The sequence below is a fragment of the Mustelus asterias genome, chromosome 6 (assembly GCF_964213995.1).
Source record: "Mustelus asterias chromosome 6, sMusAst1.hap1.1, whole genome shotgun sequence".
In the NCBI taxonomy this organism is placed as follows: Eukaryota; Metazoa; Chordata; class Chondrichthyes; order Carcharhiniformes; family Triakidae; genus Mustelus; species Mustelus asterias.
In genome coordinates this window covers 8172735-8185945 of record NC_135806.1, presented here as the reverse complement: position 1 = coordinate 8185945, position 13211 = coordinate 8172735, and the positions used below count along the sequence as shown (strand labels likewise).

At 43.3% G+C, this 13211-nt stretch overlaps 1 protein-coding gene across 2 annotated transcripts in view; it reads right to left on the bottom strand.

The window, feature by feature from the left end:
- Window positions 1-13006, bottom strand: part of ecpas (Ecm29 proteasome adaptor and scaffold) — a 114903-nt gene extending 101897 nt beyond the window's left edge. The window contains exons 1-3 of one of the 2 annotated variants that reach the window (XM_078214051.1): window positions 12889-12918; window positions 8127-8168; window positions 6124-6242 (exon numbers count right to left, since the gene is read on the bottom strand). Coding sequence is in view for 1 of the 2 variants with exons in the window: in XM_078214050.1 (XP_078070176.1) it covers window positions 12889-12910 (22 nt within the window). In the remaining variant the exon portion in view is untranslated. Of the gene's footprint in view, window positions 1-6123; window positions 6243-8126; window positions 8169-12888 lie in introns of both variants that reach the window. The other variant, XM_078214050.1, reaches the window with a different exon arrangement.
- Window positions 13007-13211: the final 205 nt, after the last annotated feature.

Here is a 13211-nt window from a genome sequence, read left to right as displayed (position 1 = left end):
AATATGCCATTAAATAAATATACTGCATATTAAGAGATGTGTATTCAAATATTTTATATATTTTAGAGGTTATCGAGATGCTTTTGCTGACCATTCATATCAGTCATGTACAGACTACGGTACCGCCAGAACTGTTTTCCTGAATTGTACATCTCTAGAAAAGAATGCAAAATGCTATATAATGGGGCGGCACGGTAGCACAGTGGTTAGCACTGCTGCTTCACAGCTCCAGGGACCTGGGTTCGATTCCCGGCTTGGGTCACTGTCTGTGTGGAGTTTGCACATTCTCCTCGTGTCTGTGTGGGTTTCCTCCGGGTGCTCCGGTTTCCTCCCACAGTCCAAAGATGTGCAGGTTAGGTTGATTGGCCATGCTAAAAAAAAAAATTGCCCTTAGTGCCCTGAGATGCGTAGGTTAGAGGGGTTAGTGGGTAAAATATGTAGGGATATGGGGGCTAGGGCCTGGGTGGGATTGTGGTCAGTGCAGACTCGATGGGCCGAATGGCCTCTTTCTGTACTGTAGGGATTCTATGATTCTATGATCCTCAGGTAGAACCAGACTGAACACCAGATTTAGGTCAATGGTTCTGGATTATTGTCTACAGACAATCCATAATTTTAAGACAAAAACAGAAAATGTTGGAAAATCTCAGCAGGTCTGACAGTATCTGTGGAGAGAGAATAGAGCCAACGTTTCGAGTCAGAAAGATCTTTCATCAGACCCTTCACTGAAGAAGGGTCTTCCTGACTCAAAGTGTTGGCTCTATTCTCTCTCCACAGATGCTGTCAGGCCGGCTGAGATTTTCTAGCATTTTCTATTTTTGTTTCAGATTCCAGCAGTATTTTGCTTTTACCATAATTTTAAGAGATAGGTGGGATCAATGATCCCCAAATAGAAGTCTGTTGATTGGTTCGGATCCATTTCCATTATCATGAAAAACTCTTTGCCCTTCATAGAGTTTATCATTCGATTAAGTTCTGATCCAAGGATTACGGGGGCGGGGTGGGGGGGCTTCGACACAAATGGTAACTGGACTCCATTTTGTGATCACCCTAATTTACATACAGTACACTCACCTCTGCAGTCTGGAAAGCTTGTGGGCGGGGGGGGGGGGGCGGAATGGTGGTGGTGGTGAAGGCATTTCTGAACTTTGGAATTTTCTGAATTATAAAATAATGTTGAAATGCCAAACCACAAGTGTGCGAACTGGACATAGATATGCACCAGAGATATAAAATGTGGCAAAACTAGTGTTTTCAAATCTATTCATTTCAGAATACTGGTTGATACACTCATGCACAGGGATCCAGAATAAAATTGAGGAGAATTAACAGTTAAGTAATACACTCCTTTATCAAAAAGGCTTGTAAATCCCAATGCATTCATAGTATACATATGATGACACTTGTAGTTATGCACTACACCAGTGCTTCCCAAACTGCTTACATACACACAAAAAACAATAACACACACTTCTCCCCCATGCTCACAACCTTTCGGTCTAATTGCCAGTACCGCAAAGCAGAGTAGCAAGCCTGAGTAAGGAGCAGAAACACAACAAAGTCTGAAGCCGCCACTCACTTTCCAGCTCAGTCATCTGGCATCCCGATTTCGCCCCACACTCCAGACACATCAGTAAGTTAGGTACGGAGTTACATCCACCTAAGATAATGCACACACTCTGCTAATGCCTCAGTGTGGAGGCTGGCCTCCAATTGCCTCAGAACCTTGCCACTTGCCATTAGACCAAGCTCCTGTTCTGTCAAGGCTGTGTGGTAGTGAGCATGCTATGACCACCTGATGTTAAAAGAAAATCACTCGTAGGCATCTTGCACTATTCAAAAATGTCCTGACTTTCATGGACAACCCTTGCAGTGACATCTAGCACCACCATTTCTAATAAAGGCAAAATACTGTGGACGCTGGAATCTGAAACAAAACCAGACAATGCTGGAAAATCTCAGCAGGTGTGACAGCATCTGTGGAGAGGGAATAGAGCCAACGTTTCGAGTCAGGATGACCCTTCGTCAGAGCACTACCATCTCTGCATGTGGCAGAGTCTGCAGACTGGACTCAACAGCCATCTCAGATCCCATCAAATTGGAGTGGAAGCAAGTCACCCTCAATCCCAAAGGACTGCCTATGAGGAGGGAGGTGCACTTGCCTGCTGTTGCTTGTGCCATGTCGGCGCATCAACATCCTGGGCCCACTCGGCATTCGCCGTTAGAGTGTCTTCAAAGAGCACTGTGGGCTCACAGTCCACTCCTTGCTGTTTGGCAGCACTGATCAGGTCATGGCTCCTGGGCCGCTGCAGCAAGTGACAGGTCTGAGAGTCGCGGCTGAAAAAGAAATTCCCGGCAACTGGTGTTTCCGGATTTTGTAGTTCCAGACGGGGAGGTTACAACGTATTATGCTTATTTGTGGATCTCCCTCGTTAACTCAGGTGGTGCCAAGTTCAGTAACATTTCGTGGACAATGTATTATTTTGTGATTAAGATAGAACTGGTTGATCTCAATAAGACTACAATTCCCAATTTATTTGTCAGTAAACAGGTTCAACAGTTTTTACTCGGATGATGCTGTAGATTAGAAAGTGCCAGTGAATTTCAGACTGGTCAGAATTAACCAGCAAAACAGCAAGAGCGAAATATGTGGAATGTGCTCTCTGCAGATGCTGTGCATATTTTTATATATATGACCAGTGAATCCTATCCACTAGTGATCACATTAAGTCTATTAATATACTGTTTATAAGCATCATGTCATATCACGTAATATAAAATATATTCTGTTATTAAAGGGGAAAATAATTCATTCCTGGCAGGGAAATAAATTTGCTTCCCTCATGCAAATATTTCAGTTATATAAATAAATCAGTGCAAATGCCATGCGGGGGAGGGCAGTTGAAGAGAACAGCTGTTAACCCAGAATATCAATTACGCAGCCTGTCTGATCCCTTTCGTTTTTATGGGGTGGTGGACGAGAAAAATACAACTTATGAACAATTAAACTAATTTTGTAGCTTCTTTACCAAATCTTTCTGCCACTGCGCTTAACTCTTGTTAACATTTTCAACTTAAAGATGTCTCAGGTTCGGGACTTTTACACAAAGCCTCCATTCAAACTTGAAGCATGGATTAATCCTTCTAGAATTTGATTTATAGAAACTACTGCTAAAAACCAAAGATATATCATTTATATCGTGTTCTCAGAATGTCCCAGCGCAATTCATAAACCAATTAGTTTTGTGTGCAGTTACCATTAGACAAAGTAGCAGCCAATTTGCGAACAGCAATAAACCCATAAATAGCAAATGAGGTAAAAGGCAAACTATTCTGTTACAGTGATACTGGTTGAGAAAGTTGTTCTGGAGACCCCTCGGTGGGATTGGGGGATAAAGGATGGGAGGAGGTCTGCAGTTCAGCATCACTGTTAGGTGTTACACCTGTTCAAACTCTTCCGAGATTTTATCAATGCGATTATTGCAAGCATTACTTTCAAGTGCCCAAAAAGGGATTGGAGTATTTGGGTTTGTACCTCTGTAGAGAGGCTAAAACTCTGCACTGGGCAACAATCCGCTGCCATAGTGATCAATTAAAGAGAACACCCCCGACTGACCAACAACAACTTAGCTACCTTGATTACAGCTACAATTTGGGAAGTCCACTTACATGAGAATCTTGCCCAATGAATATCCTCATGTGAACCATTTCTTCTGTAAACTACTATCTTCCTCAAGTTCTGCGAAATAAGTTGGATGGGCCAAAGGGTCTTGTTCATCATTGTTCAAATGTTTGTAAGTCCACTATTTCCTCTCTATAGCTAGGCAACAGGCTTCTTACCCTGGAATGTCTCTACTTAAAAGTATACTTAAACCTGGAAAACTGAGTTAGTTATCCGAGATGTGTACAGAACTTCAAAAAAGAGATCAGAAGTCTTAATGAAACTGGTCAAACTTAGCCATCCCAAACACTTCATAACCAGTGCCTTCCAAATAATCATAAGATATCCGATTGGGATTTGAGATTGGGGGGAGATTTTACAATGATGCCCCATGGTCAATGAAGGTAACTACTGGGAAATACTCAGAATCAAATCCCGAGTAGTTCCTGCAGAGCGTACAGAATCCAGATCATCCCGGCAATCATGTAAGATGGATCGATTCGGGGCTTAGTGAATGTTTCCTCTAAGACCGCCGTCAATCTGTTTGGGAGTGAACTGATTTATCTGTGGAGGAAAACCTAACAGAATCATTTATAGCTAGAAACAACAAGGCAATATCCTCCATCTGGTCATGAATAGATCCATTAACTAATGATAATCTGGATGTGAAGACTTCTCAATTTACATCAAAGATCATGGGGGAAAGGACATGTAATATTAACCAGTAGATCATGTGAATATTTGCTCTATGTTTTCAGTTTAGCCAATTGGGAAAGGTGAAAACGTCCTCACTTCCTGTCTTCTTCAGAGGCAAAGCAGCCATCTTAGGAATCATAGTTAATTCGCAATCAACCAGCTGACAGTTTGCTTGAAACATCCTAGAGATTAAAGTTAGGAATACAATATTGATGCAAGAAAAAACCTTTATTAAAAATGAGGTTTTCTGCTGTGTGGAACAACACTTAGGAGGACCCAACTACCCAATGAAAAGCTAATCAATTTTGCAACCTTGGATGACGAAGAAGTTAACATCTCTGCCCAGCTATGGAATGGAAAGGGGAGATCACATAAAGAATATTAGATGTCTAAACATTTTAACAGGCTTATTTCTGCAACATATCCAGGATGCTGAAATAACAAATGGGTTTGCTGGTTTGAAAGCTATTTTAAACATGTTGTTTAAATACTGCTGGACAATGTGTGGTATATTTATGCCCATCTGAATTCTGTGTTTAACTTCAGAATAACTCTGCCAGCCAGTCGACACTCAGAGAGAAACCATAAACTTGATGTGCCTGAACATTATGAAATCTGAAAACTACAAAAAAAGGCTAAAGTGAAAACCGAGAACAGGTAATTTGCAATACCTACTTACCAATACTGCATTTACACACTGCCTGAATTGACAATGGTCCTAAGAGAAAAACGTGCCAGAATTTAGATGATGTTTGATGCTCCCTTAACACCACAAAAACATCTCCAATGGTAAATATGCTTTTGGGGTAACCTTGCAGAACAGATGGCCCAGTAACAGCACCACTCCAACACATGCATCAAATACCCTGTCTTGGTTCTGGCCAAGGGAGAGCTGAGCTTTCATACTTGCTACGTATTTTCATCACTGTTGGCATCCATCATTCATAGAACTCAGCGGTGGGCAACCTGTGGCCCGGGGACCACATGTGGCCCATCTGGGTTCTGAGTGCGGCCCACGAGACATTTTGTTTACTGCTGCCCACACGCAGAGTTGCCACATTCCGCTGATTTCCATCCATGTAGTTTTTTTCCTACCGGTCTGACTGAAGTGACTCGCACGTAAAGCAAGGACATGCGAAGTGAGGTGCGTGCTGATTGCTCACAACATTGACTATGAGAGCCGTGCGCTCCTTTTGCGTCCAAAGCGTAAATATTTCTTTTGTTTTACCATTTAAAGTTGATGAGATTCTATTAATATATAAATGATTAAGCATTTTCTATAACTTGTTCTGGAATATTCAGCATGTATTAAATGTATTTAATCTTATTCATGGAGTGATGGTTAGTGAACAAGCCCGATTTCAACATTGCAGCCCACTGAGATGAAGGGGGGGCCACTCATGCAGCCCACTCACTAGCCTATGTTGCCCATCTCTGGCATAACTGGTCCAGAAGGTGTGAGTTTAAAGTTTGGTCTCGGGGGAACGGTTATATACAGTATTATAGAACCAGAACAGGACTGTATTATGGAACCTGTGCAGGTTACACTACAGAAACAGGCCATTTGCTACACTTGCTTTGTGGCGGTAGTATTCTCCATATGCCCCAGTTAAACTAATCTCACTCTCCTACTCCAACCAAACAAAAAAACGAAACTGCCATATTAAACTATAACATTTTCCTTTTACGGCACCTAATCACTCTGCTGCATTGCTCAAATATATACTCTGTTATATGCTCTGTTTGTGAACAGAATTCCCACTCACCTGAAGAAGGGGCTTAGAGCTCCGAAAGCTTGTGTGGCTTTTGCTACCAAATAAACCTGTTGGACTTTAACCTGGTGTTGTTAAACTTCTTGCATTGCTCAAAACCAGAGTAACTCTACCTTAAATTAGAAATTTAAGAGAAAACATTCTTAAACACTTGGCAAAAAAAAACTTTTTTAACAATAATCTTCCAGTATATTTTTGGCGAACTCAATTCTCCCTCGATTATCCATACCTCTACACATTTCATCCTCAACTCCCTTACAACTAATCTACAGTTTGTAATATTCCTCTTGTCATGTCACGAATCTGGTGCTATTATTCAACTCAATCCAGTTCTCTACTTGCATTCTCACACTCCAATTTCCTGATTGTCTCAAATTAATTTCCTCCTCTTCCCTTTTTTACTTCAAAGATGTAATATTTAGGAACTGTTCGTTGCCAGTCTTGACCCAGCTGCAGCCACATTTCAGTTATTGCTATTACCTAATGATTTTGATGTTAAATTAATGTTAACCCTAGAATTCTGTATTAAATAGTCCCTCGGTTTAGCATTTTCATTTTTGTTCTTGCTGTTATCCCATTTCTGGGTTTTTTTTAACTATCTTGTCCTGGTCTCTCCAGTTTCAGGCTAGCTAGGCCTACAAGATACAATTCACTCCTGCCATAGAACTGGTCGCAGTGCCCCTGAAATCTGTAGAGAAAGCATGGAGGAATGGGATTAATTGGATAGTCTCGCAAAAGGGCTGGAAGAGGCACATGGGCTGAATGGCCTCATTCTGTGCTGTTACATTCCGTGAAAATGGAACTGCAATGATTATAAACAAATAAACAGTATTCCAACATATCTTGCCTGGAGATAGAATCCCTACAGAGCAGGAGGAAGCCATTCGGCCCATCCAGCCTGCACCGACAACAATCCCATCCAGGCCCTATCCCCGTAACCCTTTTATCCGGCTAATCCCCCCCGACACTAAGGGGCAATTTAGCATGGCCAATCCACCTAGCCTGCACATCGTTGGACTGTGGAATACCCGGAGGAAATCCACGCAGACACGGAGAGAACGTGTAAACTCCACACAGTCACCCGAGGCCGGAACTGAACCCGGGTCCCTGGCGCTGTGAGGCAGCAGTGCTAACCACTGTGCCACCCTATATTTGTTACTAACATGAAACTGGGTCCAAACTTTTTTTTCAGAAGATCGGTTTAAATTACATGGAACTTCCTCCTTGGGATTATTTATTTAAATAAATAAACTTGACAAAATTACAGAAGAGTAAACAATTAATGTCATAATATGTGCAAGAGGAAGACTCCAGAGTGTTTAATTTGTATATCATAATGTATGTTAGGTTACATAGAAGATCGGAGCTGGAAGAGGCCATTTGGCCCTTCGAGCCTGTTCCGCCATTCATTACGGTCATGGCTGATCGTCCAACTCAATAGCCTAATCCTGCTTTCTCCCCATAACCTTTGATCCCATTCACCCCAAGTGCTGTATCCAGCCGCCTCTTGAATACATTCAATGTTTTGGCATCAACGACTCCCTGTGGTAATGAATTCCACAGGCTCACCACTCTTTGGGTGAAGTGTCTCTGCACCTCCGTCCTAATGGTCTACCCTGAATCCTCAGAATGTGACCCCTGGTTCTGGACTACCCCCACAACCCACAGCCCAATAGAGAACATCCTCCCTGCATTTACCCTGTCTAGTTCTGTTAGAATTTTATAAGTCTTTATGAGATCCTCCCTCATTCGTCTGAACTCCAGCGAAAACAATCCTAATTTAGACAATCTCTCCTCATATATCAGTCCCACCACCCCCAGAATCAGCCTGGTAAACCTTCGTTGCACTCCCTCGAGAGGAAGAACATCCTTCCTCAGAAAGGGAGACCAAAACTGCACACAATACTTTAGGTGTGGCCTTACCAAGGCCCTGTATAATTGCAACAACACATCCCTGCTCCTGTACTCAAAACCTCTCACAATGAAGGCCAACATACCATTTGCCTTCTTTACCGCCTGCTGCACCCTGCACCTGGTTGCTGAAAGATTAAAAATAAATACCGTTAGGGCTTGCGTGATGTGACCAGGTTGGGCTGCCTGGATGCAAGTTGCATTTCTCACAGTCGTGATTATATTTTAGCAAAGGTATGGTCATCAACCTTCCAGGGTGGCTTGGATTCACTGGGAATTAAAGGGTTAACTTCACAGCCAGTACCGCGTCACCAAGGGGAGAAAACAAAATCACAGTGGCATTTAAAAATGCAGTTTATATGAAACTATTCATTTCCCAATCATAAAAATATTGAAGCTAGGGGTGGGGGGGATGAGGAATGAGGAGATGTGATTCGAGCTCCAGAAATAACCTCCGACTAGAGTCAGCAACCCTCATCAAAGGGGATCCCCAGACTGCTGCCGATTATTCTGGGCTTGCAAAAGGTTTGATGACAGCCAATTACTTTAGAACAGGGTGCAATGGAATTGTAACTGCAGTTGGCAGGCTTGGGTACCAGTGATTTTAAGTAAATCAAGCACTTCAAGTTTCTGAACTCAACAAGTTATCTCCCTAGTTTTATTTGGAATGGAAAGTCAACTTAAGAACAGATGAAAATGATGGCCAGAAGACAAGCTGTTTGTCAGGGGTAGCTGCTTACAGCTCACCATTTTTGTCCCATATTTGAATTTTCACTGTCAGTCAGGCCTAAGATGTGCGGGTTAGGTTGATTGGCCAGGTTAAAAATTGCCCCTTAGAGTCCTGGGATGTGTAGGTTAGAGGGATTAGCGGGTAAATATGTGGGGGTAGGGCCGGGGTGGGATTGTGGTCGGTGCAGACTCGATGGGCCGAATGGCCTCCTTCTGCACTGTAGGGTTTCTAGGCCTGCCCCACTCTCAAGGTGCCTGGAGCATGAATAGATGTTTCCTACTCCCCCTCTATTCTGTGGTATATAGTTCTTTTAGCCTAGTGGTGGAACACTCTGATGTCCCAAAACAAAGTGTGTCTATCTCAACTGACACACTTGAAATCAACTTTTTATTTTACATTTCAACACATATATGATTCATTCATATCCCACATATTGGCCTGAGCTTTACCGCAGTAGTGATGAAGAAACTGTCACTATTCACCATCATTAATCCTCTGAAATTGACAGTAAAGTTTTCACAGTTAAATGCAGAAATTCAGAAACTACAGTCAGTGATACACACTTCTCCAGAGGGTGAGCTGAAGTTGCTCCAGTCTTCAATCAATTAGAAACTCATAGAATTCATAGAATCCCTACAGTGCAGAAGGAAGCCATTTGGCCCATTGAGTCTGCACCAACCACAATCCTATCCAGGCCCTATCCCCGTAGCCTCACACACATTTACCCTACTAATCCCATGACACTCAGGTCAATTTAGCGTGGCCAATCCAACTGACTCGCACATGTTTGGACTGTGGGAGGAAATCAGAGCACCCGGAGGAAACCCATGTAGACACAGGGAGAATGTGCAAACTCCACACAGTCATCCGAGGCCAGAATTGAACCCGGGTCCCTGGTGCTTTGAGGCAGCAGTGCTAACCACTGTGCCACCATGCCGCCCCAAACCACTAAACTAATAAGAACATCCATTTTTATGCTTTTATTCCCACTGGAAACACCCTTAACATGGTTGCACCTTATTGACTGAAATATAGCTGGATTTTTAAGTGTATTAGTTGAGAACTACTGCTGAACAACCTCATTGGCCCTGAAAATCTAAATTTGGTACTGAGTGTCAAATTTCTCCATCACGATAAAAATATTCACATAAAAAATAACCTTTAAAAAAATTTGTTCACAATATTTTAGACTGTAGCTTGATCCCATTTGTGAGCCCAAACCATTAATCTCACTGTTTGTAGAAGTTTAAGATTCAGTGGCTTCCTGGTTTGCTGTCTGTAAGAACAGTGCAATGCGATTGGCTGCTTATCCTGTCTAATGGCATCACTGTTGCTGGATATCGCCTTAACCTGGTGCCAGATTCAAACTGATGTTGAGGAAGGGGAAATCCACACCACGAACACTGCAGGATCTTTGTGGACAGCCCTTTTTGAGATCCGTAGCGAGCATTGTTGCATCTCCGCTGACTCTGAAATAAAGGCTATTCTGTTTTCTCACTTCATTACATGTATTTGAGATTCTGAAACTGATTTGATTAGTTTAGCCTCAAATAAGATTAGGAGTTCAACTCCACTCTACATCAAATAACTTTGGGTGACTGCTAATGACTGAAATGGGAGCTGAAGACTGAGTAACATAAAGGTTATCTTCAATCGAGTTCTTTTTGACAGCTGAAGGCAAACAGACAAAAGTGGACAAATGTGAGAGCAGCTTTGCTTCGGCCAGAAAGGTCACAGCCAGCATCTTACATGAAGGAATCGAATGACCCATTGAAGTTACATGGAGTTTGCATGTTCTCCTCCTGTCTGCGTGGGTTTTCTCCGGGTGCTCCGGTTTCCTTTCCCAGCCCAGGTTGATTGGCCAGGCCAAATTGCCCCTCAGTGGCCAAAGATGTGTAGGTTAGGGGATTAATGGGGTAAATGTGTGGGGTATGGTGATTGGGGGGGGGGAGGGGAGGAGGGAGCTGGATAAGATGCTGGTGATGGGGGGGGGCTGGGCTAGATTCTCTGTTGGAGGGTCGGTGTAGACTCGATGGACTGAATGGCCTCCTTCTGCACTGTAGGTCTAATCCATGACCTTTTTTTCCCAGGACTATGCCAAATCCGTTCACTTGCCTCCGGGCCAGATTTGGTTCCTGTACATTAACAGGTATTTGATACTGGCTGTCAAGAATCCTTAACGCAGGCACCAGATAGTGGTAACTTTGCAAAGAAAATTGGACCATTTATGAAAAATAAAATACATTAATCTGCAGCAATGCCTCACTTTTCTCCAGAGCATGTTCCAATACTTTCATCTCTATATTTCAATTTACATCATGTACTGGATAGGTACTCTAATTACAAATTAAATTTAGTCACTGCTGCAAAGGTTTAAAATATAAAGCTGCTCAGTGTCAAAAATACTAATTTTGCTTCTGCTTATTATGAATGCCACGAAGCAATTATAGTGTTTGTCACGTAAGCACTGACTGCCAATGCGAGCACAAAATTGACTCAGAATTTAATGAAACTTCAAAAAGTAACATCACATTGTACAGCACACTTAAACCAATGCCCAGAACAGAATTAAAGATAGAAACTGAATTTTGCTGATCAGGTGATGACCGTAAACAGGCAGGATTTCTTCTCGTGGTCTATCACATTTGAATCCATTGATCGCATTTTGTACAGAATCTACTGCAGAGAAACAGACCATTCAGTCCCAACTTTGCCTAAAGGCGTTTATGCTCCACACAACTCTCCAGCCATACTCCCTACTGCTCTCACATCCCAGTCTAATCCCTTAATTCTCCCTCATGTACGCATCAAGCCTCCCCTTAAATATGCCCACGCCCTTTGCTTTAACTGTTCCATGTGGTCGTGGTGACTTGTTCCAACCTTAATTGCTCTAATAGAACAGGTAAAAATTGAAGTGAAACCCCTTCTAGACTAAAACACAATTTCACATTCATAAAACTCCTGCTTCTAGTTTCTATTCTCTTTCGCCCACTCGATTATAGCGGTATTGAGGAACACAGCTGTCTATAACCTCATCCAAGCAAAGATTCTTCTTGTGGAAGACAGTGCCATGAGTTGAAGGATCATCTTAAAAAAAGCACAGGTCCACTCTGCTCCTGATATTCAAGCAGTGGTCACTAAAGCAATCAAGGCTGGAAAACCGCTGATAATATTCTCTCTCCCCACCACCTCCCTTCCTGACTGACTCATAGGCACAGAAATCAATTTTAGGGCCCTCAATTCTATAATCAAGAACAGTTAACCGTTAACAAACTAGGAACAGCAAAGGCACCTGGCTTGTATGGCACAGGTGAGGCATACAAGTTTGAGCTTGGTCTGAAGGTTATTTCAACTGATGCAATGGGTTTGCAGCAAACCTTTCTTAAGTAGAATAAATGTCTCATAAGGCCTCGAGCATCTGGTTTCAAATTACACAGGGGTGAAATGAACATGAATGAGGGAGATCTGCCATATTGGGACCAAGGTGACAGGCGAGCAAGTTAAAGCAGATGCAAATAACAATTAAAAAATATAGTTTATATGCTGATTGCTGCACAGAAATCCTCCTTTAGACTTTCGCTTTTGGTTTCATGTCCAAACTCCCACCAGGTTTTTTTTAAAGAAGCATCTCTAAATACAGGCCTGCGGTCTCTCAGTTTGCAACTTGTACAATGGCAGAAAATGCACAACACAGATGGGAATGGAAGTTATCCCACAGCAAATGAAATAAATCCCTGTGAGTGGTGCTGGGCTGGGAGTGTGCTTCACAGGGATTGCTGGACTGTGGCAGCTAAGGGCTGGGGCCCACACTTTCTCTCTCCAAAAGAGGTGTCAGATGAGATGGACCCTGGAACCTTCTAAAAATAAGTGAAGCTTCATATTAAAAAAGTCGAATTAAAAAATGTGCTCAGGTGGATTAACAGAAAGGGGTGTGAGAGAGACTTAAAAATTAAATATCAGGGTGTTAACTCCTTCCAGCCACCCCAGTGCTCTTTCTCTCTCGGTGTGACGTAGTGTCAGCATGTGTATGGGGTTTATTTTTTATATATATCTCCATTAAAAAGCTTCTTCATTCCCCCTCCCTCCTCCTCCTCCATTAACTCTCGCTGTAAACTTACTCAGCTCGTCCTGAGCGGCCATCTTGCAGCAGCAGCGGCGGCGCCCACCCGGCGTTTACGTACACGTGCCCGCCCCCTCACGCAGCGTGCGGTACGCGCACGCGCCGAGGGGAACCGGGCGGGCGGTGGGTGGGCGCGGGCACGCTCAGAGCGTGGACGTGTGCATGCGCGCGCGCGCCCCGGAGGAGGAGGAGCTTTGCTGCGCCTGCGCACCTACTCGGTTTTTTTCTCCCTCCTCGCCATCACTCAGCCCGTGGCCTTCGCTTTCTACGCACGCGCCTCACCGCTGAGCGCCGGCCGCCGGCAGGCACGTGGAGATTGCC